At 35.8% G+C, this 17,549-nt stretch overlaps 1 protein-coding gene across 1 annotated transcript; it reads left to right on the top strand.

Annotated features, from left to right (window-relative positions):
* Positions 1-2,076: 2,076 nt before the first annotated feature.
* On the top strand, positions 2,077-4,736 carry LOC105965872 (pentatricopeptide repeat-containing protein At3g58590). Its single transcript, XM_012990417.2, has one exon. It carries the CDS (start codon positions 2,287-2,289, stop codon positions 4,594-4,596), a length of 2,310 nt encoding a protein of 769 aa, XP_012845871.2. The 5' UTR covers positions 2,077-2,286; the 3' UTR covers positions 4,597-4,736.
* Positions 4,737-17,549: the final 12,813 nt, after the last annotated feature.

Below are 17,549 nucleotides of genomic sequence, written 5' to 3' on the forward strand. Positions count from 1 at the left end.
GCCCACTCAAAATCCACATTAATGCAATAAAAGCCCAAAATTTTATTAATTAGCCCACCCAAAATCCAAATTAATGCAAAACTACTACTTTATCCTTAAAATAATAATTTAATTTTGTTAAATAAAAGACTCTATAGACAATTTACATATAATAACAAAATTTAACAAATTGAATACAGCATGTAATCTAAAAAGGGATCTTAAAATATAGGTCCGTGACAAGATTTATTAGAACTAAATGACAAACCCAACTAAACATTTGTTTCACATTCTTTATTAAATTCATTCAAAAAATACCCCTCCACCCACAAATTCGAAATTTGCATTAAGTAAAATTCAAACTGCATTTATCATTTTTTATCATGCATCTTCATTTTTCATCTAACATATTTTATTTTATTTTATTTTTACAGACTTAGTTTTTTTTTTCATTACAACATTTTTTTATTATTATAAACAACTTATTTTTAACATTATATTAAAAATTACGAAAAAAATATATTTTTGCGTTTTGTTAAATAATACATCATGTTGTATAATTGTGTATTATGGTATACTATGGTTTACTATGGCATACTAAGGGATACTATGGTGTACTATTCCGAACCCTATCACCCAACAACTGCCAGCCGCTGCGAAACCCTAACATCCAACATCTTTCAGCCGCCGTCAAACCATAGCAACTAACAAATTCCAGCCCCGCCAAAACTTAGCAATCAACAATTCCCTTGTCGCCGCCAAACCCTATCTACCAAAATCTATCCGCCCACCAACCCTAGTCCCCGATCAAATTAAACCATAGCCGCCACCAAATTAAACCCTAGCCGCCCATAGTCGGTGCCACCCACCATAGATCTGACATCACACCATCATAGCCGCCGTCTCCCACCATAGATATGACCTCACACCATCATAGTCACCGCCTCCTTGTCTCCATAACCATCCACCTCATTGCCGCCGCCTTCACCGCTTGCGCCATAGAAACCCCCCCCCCAACCAATGAATGGAATTGTAGAGAGAGAGAGAGAGAGAGAGAGAGAGAGAGAGAGAGAGAGAGAGAGAGAGAGAGAGAGAAACTAGATCTGAAAATAATGTGACTCTAGAATTTATGAATCTATGTTAAGGGCAAGTTAGGGATTAAAAAAAATAAAGGATGTGAGTCATATTTTTTTCTAAAGGATTTAGTTCAAAAAAAATTATTAGAGTTGTATTACACATCTAATTATGTTTTCACCTAGGGGCCATAGCATATTAACCCATCTAAGAAACCAAGCATATTATTACTTAATTAATTAGTTGGCCAGTAGGCAATTAATTCAATCTAATCTAATCTCATTTAATCTAATGTAGGTAAGCAAATGAGGCCTAAGGTTATTAATTACTCCCTATGTCCTATATTATATTTTGTTTTGGGTGGTTGCGCGCATATTAAGAAACTCAATAAATACGCATAGATTATACCAAAAATATCATAGTGAATACTAAAATATCATTGTCATTAATTATTTTTCAATTAACTAACTAAGCGTGATAAGGGGCCAAATTGATAAAAGAGCAATTAATGCTTTGTTAGAATTCTAAAATGACAAATAAGTTGGTACAAAAGAACATCCTAAAAAGACAAATAATATGGGACATGTGGAGTATAAGATAAAATGAAGATGGGAATTTTTTGGGTAAATTCCACCTTCCCCCTTGTACTTTGGCTCGGTATCACTTTGCCCCCTTCTACACTCGATTGCATCAATTTGCCCCCTTCACTTGAAAAATTGTCTCAATATGGCCCTCGCTAGTAGTTGTCAGACATTTAACCTTAACACCGTTTGATTTAAGCTCTAAAATTAAAAAAAAAAAAACAAACACCACCTCTTCCCGTTCAAATTATTATTAAAAAATAATAATAACAATAATAATAAAATAAAATAATAAAAAATTCAAGACAACGAGAAAACATAGTCCACGACGCCAGCCACAATTTTTTTTTTTTTTTCTAATAATTATTTAAACTGGAAGGGGTGGTTTTTTTGTAATTTTCAGACTTAGTTGAAACGGTGTTTCAAAGGTCTGAAAACTAACGGCGAGGGCCACATTGTGACAATTTTTCAAGTACAGGGGGGCAAATCGATACAATCGAGAGTAGAAGGGGGTAAAGTGATATCGAACCAAAGTAAAAGGGGGGAAAGTGGAATTTACCCAATTTTTTAAGCGTTGAAATAGATACACTCATTTCAAGTCACTAACGAATGTCCAAGGTTGAACCTTGAATTTTTTTTTTTCCTTTACTGCATGAGAAATTTAGCATCGATCTTTGGCAAGTCCTCGTATCGCTCCACCTTCACCCATAATCGCATCTCTTCTACCCAAAAACTTCATTTCTCAGCCAGCTCCAATGGAGAACATATCAAACACCATAACTGCATTGCGACTCTGCTCCAAAACCCCGCCGAAATTAGTTCACTCAAAGAAGCAAAATCATTACACGCACTCGTCATCACAGTGGGCTGGTTTCCCGCACAAGAACCCGTTTTCCTCCACAACAATATCATCTCAAAGTATGCGTCCTTTGGCGAAATTTTCATGGCTCGCAAGGTGTTTGATGAAATGCGTCAGAGGAATGTTGTATCGTATAATACCATGATAACTTGTTACAGTCGAGATGGGTTTTTGCAGGAGGCTTTGGAACTGTTTTTGGAAATGAGAAGGTGGGGTTTTAAGCCGACGCAATTCACATTCGGCGGCTTATTATCGTGCCGTTTGTTGGATGTTCTTGAAGGAATGCAGTTGCACGCTTTGATTGAAAAGACGGGGCTGTTTTATTTAGACGCTTTTGCTGGAACAGCGTTGTTGGGGATGTACGGGAAAAATGGATGTTTAGATGAAGCTCTTGGAATATTAGAATACATGCCTAAAAAGAACACGGTGACGTGGAATAGCATGATATCTGTATTAAGTGAGATGGGTTATTTGGAAGATTGCATTTTTATGTTATCGGAGATGATAATGAGTCGAGTTGGAATATCGGAATACACTGTCGTGAGCGTTTTAACTTGTTTGGAAGAAGTTAATATGCAATTAGGAGAGCAAATACATGGGCTAGTGATAAAGTACGGATTCGATAACGTAGCTTCGGTGCACAACTGTCTGATTAACATGTACGCGAAATGTGTCACCACTTTGTCGGCGGAGAAAATGTTTGAGAGTGCTCCTGTTAAGGATATTGTCTCGTGGAACACACTAATTGGCGCAATGGCAAATAGCGATCGACCAATCAGAGCACTTGATATCTTCTTGAAAATGTGTAGGACTGGATCATCACCTAATGAAAGAACATTCACTAACATGCTCACCGCTTGTTCGAGGCTGCAATTTTTATCGTATGGAGAATGCATCCATGCGAATTTGATTAAGAAACGATACGAGTCTGATGTGTACAGCGGCACCGTTTTGGTTAATTTCTACGCGAAATGTGATAAACTGCAAGAAGCGCGTGTCTGTTTCGATTGTATAACTCAGAAAAATCTTGTTTCTTGGAATTCGTTAATGCTGGGGTATTCGAGCATGGGTTCTTCTTCAATTTCCGTAACGCTGCTTCGAGAAATGATTCAGTCAGGCTATCACCCGAACGAGCTGTCGTTTTCGATCGTTATTAAATCGTCATTAAGAACGGAGTTGCTACAGCTTCATTCGCTGACAATAAAAAAGGGTTACCACGAGAATAGTTACGTGTCGAGTTCTCTTATAAGCTCTTACGCAAGAAACGGTCTGGTATCCGAAGCTTTGACATTTGTCGGATCTGCTCAGACAAAGTCTTGTGTTGTTTCATCCAATATTATTGCGTGGATTTATAACCGAACCGGACAGTACGAAAAAACCCAAGAATTCTATGCCGATATAGAGAATCCAGACGCGGTATCTTGGAATATTCTGATTGCAGCTTGTTCGCGAAACTGTTATTATAAAGAGACTTTCGAACTCTTTGATCACATGCGCAGATCTCCAATCTGTCCCGACAATTACTCTTACGTGAGCCTCTTCAGTGTTTGTACCAAATTGTGTAACCTCGCTTTAGGCAGTTCTCTTCACAGTCATATTCTCAAGACTAGTTATAAGTTACGCGATACATTTGTTTGCAACACCATGATTGACATGTACGGGAAATGTGGAAGCATCGAGAGTTCGATTAAAATATTTTACGAGACGACAGAAAAGAACATTATTTCTTGGACCGCTCTTATCTCGACCCTCGGACTGCATGGCCATGCAAATGAAGCGTTGGAAAGATTTAAAGAGATGGTGAAAACGGGTATCGAGCCCGATAAAGTTGCGTTTTCAAGTGTTCTCTCGGCTTGTAGACACGGTGGATTGGTAAAACAGGGGATGAATTTGTATAGAGAAATGAAAGTGAAGTACGGAGTTGAACCGGATATTGACCATTACGTCCTTGTTGTCGATTTATTGACTAGATACGGACATATAAAAGAAGCGGAGCAACTCATTTTGGGGATGCCTATTGCACCGAATGCGCTGATATGGCGTTGTTTTCTTGACGGCTGTAAGAAACAAAGAACCGTAGAAAGTCTTGTTTTTTCACCGTAGAGTAAGTGTTTGTGCACAGCTGATTATTTACGAATATTGTCTTCGATGTAGTTATGGATTATTTTAAAATGTTTCTTCATCGATGAAAACGTTTCCTATTTAATGAAAGCGATGAACCAAGACTTGCCTTTTCGTCCTTACTATCATGTAGCCCTATGTCCCGAAAATGGGAATACGGGAACTTGGGGGAAACGTGTAAATATTAATAGAATAGGGGTGCATTTTAAATATGCTATATAAACATATATAAGTTTTTATTTATATATAAATTCTTTTTATATATTTTATACAAACATATTTAAAATAAATTTACTATAAATTTGCAATTGATCATTAAATCATGTTAATAATTCGGGAAACAACAAAAATATTTGATAATTTGCTATTCAAACGTGTTTCTAACTTTTTAGAAATTGCGAAATGGCCCATAATGTGTCCGGCAGATGTCTTCGAGTTTCCGACACGAAATGTTTCCGAAACACGGAAACGTTAAGAAGTCGAAGTTTCCATGCTGCATAGATGTTGCCTCATTCCATTTGCCAATAACTCGTGTTAGATATTTGGTTTCATTGAAGGATGCCTGCCATTGGCTTGATGGGATGAACTAAATTTCCTCTTCAATCGATATGGTTAACAAGCCCGTTAATCCTACGAACTCAAGTTATATAAAAGAGATAATGCCGATATTGAAATTTGAGATCAATTTATAGAGTTCGATGCAGGGAATTTTGTTACGTTCGGGTTGAATTCTCTTCACCTAATTTTGTTACGTTTGGGTTCTCGGGATTCGACGAATGCTGCTTCTCTTATTTGTCTTACAGTCACAAAGGGGTATACCATTTATGGTTGTGTAATTGGCAAGAATCATCTGTCATTCTATAACTACAGATGATGGAAGTCTTGTTCATATATGTGTTGTTTCTAGTCAGTAAGTTCGTTGGTGCCCGTAATAGTTGCTGTTGAATTTTGAATGCCTATGAATATCTACTCATCTGTTGAGACAGACTACATGTTACGACATTAGGTGACGGAACAGAATTGTTGTGTTGTCACAGTAATAAATCTACGAAAAGCAGAATAAAGAACACAACAATTTAATGTGGTTCGGATACAAATGTACCCTACATCCACGAGGACTTGCAAAACTAGTTCCGATTTAAGTGTACATTAATAGGACTTAATAAAACACTAAAGACTCCCTCTTTATGTGATACGCCGTTCTTGCACACGACTCAAACTTGTTGATAATCAAAGCAATTCCTCCTCCGCACTCTTGGACTTCCTCCAATGTTGAACTTCCTTCAAACGGCGGATCGACCTCTCCCGAGATCTTTTAAGCACTTTTCCCGAAACGCCGATCTTCTTTATGGCCTGGTAGAAGAAACCTGTTCTGTTGCCACACCTGCCGTGCAGACAGGGCTGCAGCACGGGCTGCACCCTTCAAAGCCTTTATGCTGGGATTTTTCTTATTAAAGCTCCATGGGACTCATATGAGGTTGAGGGCCTTATATAGGCACGAAATCCACCACCCTAAACCAAACTTGAGCCCTATGATTAACTAGGTAATAGAATCCTAGTCGATTTCTACTTCTATTCTAGATAAATACAAAAGATACCTAACTAGAATACAATACATGGAAATAAATCTAAGTCCTAATAAAAATATTACAAGAATAGGACTCTAATTAATTCCTGAATAAACATGGAAAACAAATCTTTGCCAATCTTTAATTTCCACATATGGCGAATTTCACTAACGGAAATTTGGTGCCAACAGTTGCCCCTTACTTCATCGTACTTGTTTTATGCTTTTCTTTTGTTTTCATTCTTTCCACGTTGAAGAAATAAAAACATTTGAGTTTTCCATTATGCGTGAGTATCGGTCTTTCCTAACATTTTTCTTCAAGGTCTTTCATGTTGATTACTAGGTAATTGTGATTTGCAGCGTGAATTTGATGGTTCTTGAAATTTGAGTACGCTCGTATAATTGTAATTCGTAAGAAACTTTTATCACCACAAGTGTAATCTTGTATTCTCGAGTATCATTCTCGTCGAACAATTTATCAATTTCACATATTTCTTGACAATTATAACTATTTTCATTTGAAGTAAGAACAAACTTTTTTTTTTTGTTTTTTTTTTAAATTTGATTAAGCGGTTAGTTTTTTTATGTTACTCAAAATACCCCACTTTCTCATTTGAACTAAACTCACCCGCTCAAGGAATGGTCAACTACGTTCCGTCGATTGGTAAAGCTGATCCAAGTTGATTGATATAGTCGACTAACATATAGTTAGTCGACTAAGTTTTTAGTTAATCAACTAATTTGATACCTATACAGTCAAGTTGTTCTTGTTTTTTACTTGCAAGACTAGTCTAGAATTTCAAATCTAAGAAGAAAAAAAACTCCATTTCTCTGCTTGGTTGAGGATATCTGTCTTCCATCTCTTCAAAACATGTTTGATCTCCATCACATTTCAGTATCAAAATAACTACAATCATGATATTAATGTAAGTAAATTTGAACTCTATCCTATGATTATTATGAAGAAAAAAGTGAATCAGGAGTCATGTCATCAAACATTAAAATGAATCATCATAACAGAAGGGTGCGAACACATTCGATTTATTGGTCATCCAAATAATTATTTTCTCATGCATAAGAGCAACTCCAATGGATGGCATTAAAATGAAGTATCAAACATTCAATTAATGCTTGAAATAATACTTTAATACTTCCAAAAAAATTTTGTGTTTCAACCCAAATACATTATATTTAAATAAAATTAAATTAAAAACAAATTAATAGATATATGTATTCCCTATTATATAGGAATGTGTTGATACTAAAATTTTTGTCCTGTTAATATTGTGGTTCCAAAAATTAAGGACTATTTGATTCTTTTCTTTTTGGAGTGCATTTTTGCAACTCCATGAGGTGAAGTATCAAGAAAACTACTAATTTAATGTCTCCATTGGAGGGGATTTTTTGTGTTTTGAAGTATCAAAATGGTAGTTTTCTCATTTGATACTCCATTTAATTTCTCCATTGGAGTTGCTCTAACTAACCTTATATCTAACCAAGAACAAAGCTTCGTCAAATCCTTGATAATTGTAGTGCCTTTGTCCAGCAACACATTTTTATTTGTATGTGTCGTGTTTCTAGAGCGAAGCAGTTTCTAGAGCGAAGCAGTTTCTACAGGTATTTTTGAAGATTGCATGAACCAATTGAACTAGGGACAATATCATAGCAATATGAAGTTTGTGCTATCCGGTGGGCCTTTCGGTTAAATGTATTGCGTAGATAGTTTACAAATAAAATCATAAATCCTATTTATACTTCTCTACCCTAGAATGGATGTTGGAAAATGATTGAATCTTAAGGTTGGGAGTGGATCCGTAAAACACTACATTAACCATTCTAAGTACCTTTTAGAAGGTAAGTAGAACAAAAAGATTTTTAGAAAATTCATAGAGACATCAAAAACTTTATGACAACTTCATATAAATATTTCAAGATAATTCTTATCTACAAGTGGTCACTTTGGGTTTTCTTTTCAGATAGTTTCTTGGTCCAATGAGAACTTTTTTGGCCAAAGTATCATAAAATTTAGTCCAAAACACCTGGATTGTGAGTCCTCATCATCATTGCATATTGTTTACAATTATGGGATTTGTGTGAGGAGGCCCATGACCTACAGTCTAGATTTATGTGTTTTATTTATTTTGCCAATAATCTCATCCTTTAACATGTATTATAAATAAAGGCGAACTTTATGTTTATGACAAAATTTACTCACAATCCTTTAACTCAATTTGTAATTTTAACCATAATTTAACTTTGATAGAATAATAAAATCTGATTTTGACTTCTTTTTTTTTTTTTTTTAACTTTTGTTATAGATTTTTTTTTTCAACCGCTAGACTCCGGCGTTGAATTTTAGTTTTTCTACTTTTTCCCGCCGGTGGTCAATGCCGATTTTCGGCGATGTTGACTTTTCTTTTTCTAGGTTTTTTTTTTTTCCCTATCGTCGCTCACCATTGACAATAACATCAATGTGGTTGACAGTAAAATTACTATAAACACATCAATGTCTATTAACCATATCAATGTTTATTTTTTTTGTTTTCCTTTTGTTTGTTATGTTGACCCGTCAACGTAATAATATTACTATCTAGAATTGTAATATTGATCTGATTGACAGTCTTATTACTCTCAACTGAGCAATATTAATTCTTTTAACTTTTTATTTTTGTTTGTTTCGTTGTCTAGTCAAGATAATAATATTATTGTCTAGTATTGTAATATTATTGTGTTTGACAGTCATATTACTGTGAACCTCACTAATATTAATGTGGTTGGTCAACCAAAGCAATATTATTTCTTTTACCTTTTTATTTTGTTTGTCTTTGTTGACGGGCAACATAATAAGTTGTTGTATTACATAATAATTTGCTATGTAACAAAAAGATTTTGTTGTGTTAAAAATAAAAATAAAAAATCAACATCGCCAAAGATTGGCGTTGACCGCCAGTGGGAAAAAAACTGAAAGAAACAAAAAAAAAAATCAACGCCGTAGAGACAGTCAGTAAGCGGCAGTGGCGGAGAAAAAGTTAAAAAAAAATAATTAACTCAGGAGGCCAATGGTCAACGGCGACGACGATCAAAATTGGAGCAAAAATTGGATTAGGCGTCAAAGTTGAAAAAAATGTGCTAAAATTGTGGTCAAAGTGATGCAATTGAAGTATATTAAAATGGGAGGATGTATTTTAGTCCTTTACACACCTCTTGAATTTGTCTTGATTATTTTGTAAAAGATATTTGCGGGTGGGCCTAGATTGAAATAAGTTGTCCACTATGAGCTTTTTTGTAATTACACCTAAAATTAGTAGTTAATTACATATTCATTTTACAATTGTCGAACCTGAAAAGTAAGTTATGAACGTTCACACAGTTGAGCTCATTACGCTCGTTTAAACAAAATATTGACCACTTATGCTTATGAAAATCAAACAAAAATAAAAACACTAATACTTCAATAATCGCGTGTTTCGAAAATAAACATAAAACGTCAAGGCTCCGCGAAAAGCGGAAACGGGTGACTTAAGCTAAAAGCAAGCGAAAAAAAAATGGGATGTTTGATTTTTGACTTTTCATATTCTCAAGCAAACCACTTCAATAGGTTTACTAGAGAATAGGGGGGAGTAGATGATGGGGCCCGTTTTGGCAAGCTTGGGTTGGGCCCATGGAAATAGGTCAGCGGAGGAAACACGAGCTGGGCCGTAGGAGTTTGTACGAATTTGTGGCCCAAATTAGGTATTAACTCGTACGACAAGGCGCGAACTGCATGGGAAGACTCGAAGAAGAAGGAAAGGAGATATTTTATACAAGGAAAGGCGATAATATCGGATAAATTAAGAAGGAAACGTGCAATTTAGAGATAATTGGCTGATTATACGTCTCTATTAACTCACCTATATAAACACATGTAAAAACCCTCATTAGGGTTACGTTTTTAATACATCAATAATATATTTCTTTACTTTTTCTCTACAAACTTTATTTTATTATTTATACGTCTAGCCACCGCTGCCCGATCCGGCCAGTGGTGGATTCTCCGGCAATGCTCAAAGTAGGATTTCGTAGAAGGTCTTCAGGGTGATAAATTCGAGCACCATCAATATGTCTATGCAAATCAATTATGAATAAAACATTAAATTTCAAGTCTCCTAAACGGCTACCTAAGGTATTATATGTATGTCTACGATAATACATGCAATTAACACACTCATCCAGTAAAAACTACTCGAAGGTTCTTCTATCCCTGTTATAATTATTAAAACGATCTGTTAATCAATTCTAACAATAACACATAGCAACATAAATTAGCTACGTTCATGCACTAAATAAGATCAGATAGAAGAAATAATCATGGAATTAAACTTGCATAATAAGGAGAAAAATAGGTTCAAATCACCACATAGGGTTCTAATAAAATCCTAGATTAAAAACTTAGCTACTCATATTCTCTACGAAAAACATAATAAAAATATAAAAAGACATAGATTTAGAAAAGATAAATAAAAGAAGAATTATGATGAAGATTCGTCAAGTTTTCGTCTTCGATTCTCCGTTCTCTTGCTTCTCTTGCTCTCCGATTGTGTAAAAAGTTCCCCTAATTGTGTGCTTGAATTGGTCTTATATAGGGTGGGAAACTTGGAGAAGAAGGTAGTTTCGTTGTGCAACTAGGAGTCTTTCAGTGCGCCTTTACGTGATCTCGGACGGCTGTCTGGATTTTTAGTACAAATTCAAGACGGCCGTCTCAAAAGTAGAGACCGCTTCTGTTTCTCAGACGACCGTCTGAGTTTTATGTGTATTTCTCAGACGGCCGACCGGGCTATATTTCTTCAGATTTTTTACTTTTTTCACTTTTCTCCCATATTTTCTCCAAAATTGCAATTTTGACCCTTTATTTATCCAATTCATCAATTTGTACCTAAAATACAATAAATCAACATTTCAAGCACCAATTAACATTAAAACACACCAAAAGCTCCAATTAAAACGATATGAATAAGTGTAAAAATATACATTTAACACACCCCCAAACTTGAACTTTTGCTTGTCCTCGAGCAAAATCTACTCATAAACAAAAAAAAAATCAACAATTACATTTCATTACATAGATTAACGATCAACTTCACGTTTTCAGAACTTGTAATTATAATGAAAAATTTTAGGCATTCGCAAGCTTAAAATTCAAAAGCACTTAGTCACTTACCATTGCAAAAAACCACAAATCATGCAATTGCTTCAAGCATCCAATCCTCTACTCTACTAATACCGAATATTAAGCTGTTGGGATCATTGGGGCTTTTTTCTTTCAATTGTTAGGCTCTTTGGTTCAAGGTAGGAAATATGGGTATATGTGGCTATGCTTCTTGAATTGAGGTGATTATGCCAAAATTTGTAAGATAGGCGTTTGAAACAATGAATTCACCTATAAGGACTTTTAATAAACTCGATTCTTAAGAGTTCAAAAGTCTCCACTTTTGCTCTTAAGACAATGGATCCAGCTTTCAAAAAAATAATTCAACAACTAGTCCTTTCATCCCCCTTCTAGTCTCTTTTTCTTCTCTCTTTCTCTCTCTCTCTCTCTCTCTTTTTTTTTTTTAATTTCGAAGAGGAAGAAGAAGGATCTTATAAAAATTTTGAACCGAACTCCAAGGGGTAATTTTTCAAGAATCTCCATTTATTCTACCTTATACACATTGGCTAAAAGAAAGAACACCTTTTCTCCGAGGCTCAAATCATGGTTCTAAGGATAATTTCGATAAAAAGGTCGGCTTGAAAGGCTCAAACGGTTCAAAGAAGGCTCAAATCATATCCCAAATTACTCACTACTCAATACTTTGTATAATAAATTTCCTAAGGTGAGTTCTAAAACCGAATATAACATGATCTAACACAAATTAATTCCAAATTTAAAATGCAAAACATTCAACCAAAGCAATGCACAAAATGTGATTCCTAGCAATAATTCGTTTCTAAGTTCCGTTGAATCTAAAGCTAAACAAACATCTAATCCTTATCACAATAAAACAAGCAATCTCATCATCAAACATTGATCATCTCTCATCATCATAACTCATCGATGCATTCGACTCAAATAAAGATATCAAAAAGAAAACCTAAGGCATGCAAATTAGAGCAATTAAGCACAAATAAAAATATTTCCACCCCCAAACTTAAAAATTTCGCTGCCTTCAACAAAAATTAAAACATAGTTCAAGAATAGAAATAACCTGATTTGGTCGGAATCGTCGTTATCGGGGTGTAAGAATTGATGCGGATTTTTTTTTTTAATTTATGTTCGGACGGCCGTCCCAGAATATGCACGTATTTTCGGACGGCTGGTCTCTGGATTTCAGACGGCCGTCTGGGCTTTTGCTTGGCTTTTCGGACGGCCGTCTGGACCCTCTGACCACGTTTTCGACCCTGAAAATTAAAATTCAAATAGATTAATTAGAATGCATGCCCATGAAAATAAAAACAAAACATAAAATTAAAGAAAAATACGACCGAGAAGCGCTAAGTTTAAAGTCTTCAGCCAGATGTTGCTTCTTTATCTTTAAGCCGAAGCGACCGAAGTCACTTGACCATCTTTACTCGCTTCCAAATAAGGCTTGAGCCGGCTCCCTTTCACTTTGAATGTACGATTCGAATCTCGCTCATTTATCTTGACTACTTCGTGAGGGAGACTCTCTTGGACAATAAATGGTTCCGACCACTTTGAATTGCGCTTTCTTGGGACTAACCAAAAACGGGATTTGCACAATAACACCAATTGTCTTTTGTGCAATTTCCCTTTGACTTTATTCATCTCTTGTGGCTTGTTTGGCTGTTTAGGTGGAAATATCCTCCTTGCACTTTCATCGTCGTTAACACCCCAACTCTTTTGACTATCTCTCTGAGGAGTTGAGATCGAGTCCAAAAAAATACACTTGATCCTTCAGACTCCCCTTTCCGCCATCATCTCCTGCACTCAAAGATTCTTTCCCATGGTCCAAGATCAAAACATCAAAATTTTCATGATTTGTAAAATCCATAAGATCAATAGTAAAACACTCATTATTATCACATGGGTTTTTATTAGCACTAAAAACATTAAATTTGATCGTTTGATCATGCACCGTCATTGTACGTAAGATCACCACTAGCACAATCAATTAGAGTTTTCGACGTGGCTAAAAATGGTCTCCCTAAAATAAGAGGTATCTCCCAATCTTCATCTATATCAAGTATAACGAAATCAACATGGAAGATAAATTTGTTCACTTTTACTAGCACATTCTCTAAAATACCTTTTGGGTAAACTAAAGACCTATTGGCTAATTGAAGAGTTATAGTCGTTGGTTCAATCTCACCTAACACAAGATTTTTATAAGTGGAATAAGGCATAATATTAATGCTAGCGCCTAAATCAATGAGCGACCTAAAACTTTTACCTCCAATAGTACAAGGAATAGTGAACATACCTGGATCGCCGAGTTTTTGTGGATGGGGTCGTGTAAGAATTGCACTGTATTGCTCGTGAGTTGGATCATCTCGTTCCCCTTGCAATTTCTCCCTCTTTGTCACGAAATCCTTGAGGAATTTCACCCACTTTGGCATCTTTTGAAGTGCTTCGATAAAAGGGATATTTATGTGAATTTCCTTCAACTTGTCCAAAAATCCTTGGTATTCGACATCGATCTTCTTCTTTAGAAACATTTGAGGGTATGGAATTGGAGGGGCTCGTGAAATCACTGTGGATGATAATGGTTCTTCGTGAGTTGCTTCTTTTTCCCCACTCACTCTCGGCTTCTCGATCACCGTGTTTCTCTTCTCTTTTCTTGGGGCTTCCTCCAATTGTCTCACATTCCTTAAACTTATAGTGTTGCACTACTCGATGTTGCTCTTTCAAGGATCTTTCGTATTCGACGGTAGTGCTCCCGACGGCCTCGTGCTTAGCTGGGTTGCAAATTGACCCATATGTGCTTCCAAATTTGGGATGGAATCTTGAGTTTATGTCATGAATTGTGCTAAGATATTTGCGAGATCTCCACCTTGAGGTGGGGCTTGAGGTGGATTTTGAAATCCGGGAGCTGGTCGTGAATAACTAGGAGGTTGACCTTGAGGTGGTGCTTGTCTTTGTCCTTGCTGATTTCCTCCCCATCCAAAGTTGCGGTGATCTTTCCATCCCGGATTATATGTGTTGGAGTACGGGTTCCTCTGTTGTCAGTTGGTTTCATTCACGTAATTTAGAGACTCCGTTTCTTCTAAGCACTGGTCGGGACCTTGGACTGCACGAACTTGCTGAGTCTGCAAAGCTGCTACTTGCTTTGATAGCTTTTCTAACTGGGTAGTGATTGCAGTGACCCCGTCTAACTCCAAAATTCGTCCCGTCTTATTGGCTCCGCTATTTGACTGGTCTGACGCCCGCATGTATTTATGTCTAGCGATTCGCTCCAAAAGTTCGTATGCTTCGTCATAGGTCAAACTCATGAACATTCCTCCAGCTGCAGATTCAAGCACCGTCCTCGAGTTATCTTGCAATCCATCGTAAAATATTTGCAGTTGGCGCAACTCTTGAAGTCCGTGGGCATCTTCGAATTAGCTGTTTGAACCGCTCCCATGTCTCGAATAACGCTTCGTCTACTTCTTGTATGAAGTTTTGTATTTCTCTCCGCATTTTTTCAGTTTTGGTGGGGGAGTTGTATGTGTTCATGAAGAGTTGTGCTAGCTGGGGCCAAGATGAGATGGAGTGTAGTGCACGAGTTTGTAACCATTCTCGGGCTGTTCCTTGTAAAGAGTGTTTGAAAATGCGGAGTTGCAATGATTCAGGTGATACCCCGTTCATCTTATACGAGTCGCACGTCTCGAGAAAGTAAACCAAGTGGAGATGCGGATCTTCATGAGCTAATCCGCTAAACAATCCATTGTTTTGGAGCATAGTAAGGAGTCCCGATCTAATTTCGAAATTATTGGCTTCAATAGGGGGCTGTTGGATGCTTGATAGAAACCCATTGAGTGTCGGAACGATGTACTCATGCAATACTCGTTGACGAGGTGGTGGGTTAATGAGCTGCAATTGCTCTTGCTGGTTGTTGATATTTCCTTCAGCAATTTGTAAGCGTCCTTCGTCATCTCTCATGCGATTATTTTCTTCTTCCATTGTTGCTAGAACGTTTTGAGCTAACCGTTGATTTCTCCTGGCGTGCGTAAACGTTCGGGGATCAAAAGGTAGCAAGTTTGTGTCGTGTCGTCTTCGCATAAAAAGTACCTAAAACAGAAATAATAAAAATAAAATAAGTAAATAAAACAATTAAATAAAATAAATAAAACGGCTAAAGTAAGAAAAAATGCTCAAATTAAATATTAGAATAAATAGATAACTTAGCCGAATACCTAACACGTAAGTGCACGTATCGCAAACAAGTAGTAAAAGTGGACTCGTAAGAGTCGGATGTCGATCCCACACGGAATACTCAAATTATCTAATCATAAGTACCAAATTGTAACAACTATGATTTTTATCCAACCTACGCAAGGTTGTCAATTTATTCAACTAGATATTTAAACTAATTATGAAAGCAAACAAATACGAGAAAATATCAATATAAAAATGGATGTAGGATTTTATCTTCCCCCTATGCGATAAATCGTCACCCAATTAATCCTCTATCATGCAAGTTATGATTCCCGATTATTAACCCGAGACACTCAATTACTCATAACACGTTGTCGCGTGTATTATGAGTCTATTCTTCATAAATGATTCACTATATGTCTATGCAAATCAATTATGAATAAAACATTAAATTTCAAGTCTCGTAAACAGCTACGTAAGGTATTATATTTATGTCTACGATAATACATGCAATTAACACACTCATCCGGTGAAAACTACTGGAAGGTTCTTCTAGCCCTGTTCTAATTATTAAAACGATATGTCAATCAATTCTCACAATAACAAATAGCAACATAAATTAGCTACGTTCATGCACTAAATAAGATCAGATAGAAGAAATAATCATGTAATTAAACTTGCATAATAAGTAGAAAAATAGGTTCAAATCACCACATAGGGTTCTAATAAAATCCTAGATTAAAAACTTAGCTACTCATATTCTCTACGTAAAACATAATAAAAATATAAGACATAGATTTAGAAAATATAGATAAAAGAAGAATTATGATGAAGATTCGTCAAGTCTTCGTCTTCGATTCTCCGTTCTCTTGCTTCTCTTGCTCTCCGACTGTGTAAAAAGTTCCCACACGGCCGTCCGGGCTATATTTCTTCAGATTTTTTACTTTTTCACTTTTCGCCCATATTTTCTCCAAAATTATAGTTTTGACCCTTTATTTATCCAATTCATCAATTTATACCTAAAATACAATAAATCAACATTTCAAGCACCAATTAACATTAAAACACACTAAAAGCTCTAATTAAAACGATATGAATAATTTACATAATTCGAAATATTGTTAAATGCAAAGATATTATGTAATACCTTCTCCATAGATTCGAAATCCGTGCAGGCATTATCATTCAAATGGATGACGGGCCCGTATCTCCGTCGTCCCATTGCAAACTATAAGTCATTAAATAAATAAATACCGGCATTGTGTTAAAAAATCACGAGCAAGTATATATATGTAGATATAATATTTGAAAAAAATATTAGTGAAATATTGGGGAAAATCGAATTAATACTTTATATAACCTTGACATTTGGTTTCATTGAAGGATGCCTGCCATTGGCTAGATGGGATGAACTAAATTTCCTCTTCAATCAGTATGGTTAACGAAACCATTAATCCTACGAACTCAAGTTATATAAAAGAGATAATGCCGATATTGAAATTTGAGATCAATGTATAGTGTTCGATGCACGGCTTTTGTTCATTTGGGTTGAATTCTCTTCACCGAAGATCCAATACAGCTCCACAGTACAGCTACAAGTTCTTGGGATTCGACGAATGCTGCATCTCTTATTTGTCATACGACATAAAGGGCCATATCATTTAGGGCTCGTTCGGTTACCTATACTGAATTAGATGAGATTGGATTAACTCCGTACTGACTAATTAATTATTTAGTTAGTAGCATGTTCGGTTTCTTAGTACTAGTACTTCACCTTTGCGTTGCACGGAGGTCAGCTTTATACTGATACTAATACTCATATTAATATTAATATTACTACTAATACTAATACTAATACGAATACGAATATGAATACGAATACGAATACGAATACAAATACGATGTTTTTAGAAAATTCATCGAAACCTCAAAAACTTTATGACAAATTAATACATATTTCTAGATAATTCTCATCCACAAATAGTAACTTTGGATTTTATATTTTCAGTTAGTTTCTTGGTGCAATGACATTTTTTTGGG

Source organism: Erythranthe guttata, chromosome 7 (genome assembly GCF_056151865.1).
Source record: "Erythranthe guttata isolate IM_541 chromosome 7, IM_541, whole genome shotgun sequence".
Taxonomy (NCBI): Eukaryota; Viridiplantae; Streptophyta; class Magnoliopsida; order Lamiales; family Phrymaceae; genus Erythranthe; species Erythranthe guttata.

Excerpts from the sequence above, each read along its gene's own strand:
- LOC105965872 (XM_012990417.2), top strand. The coding sequence starts at position 2,287 with ATGAGAAATTTAGCATCGATCTTTGGCAAGTCCTCGTATCGCTCCACC.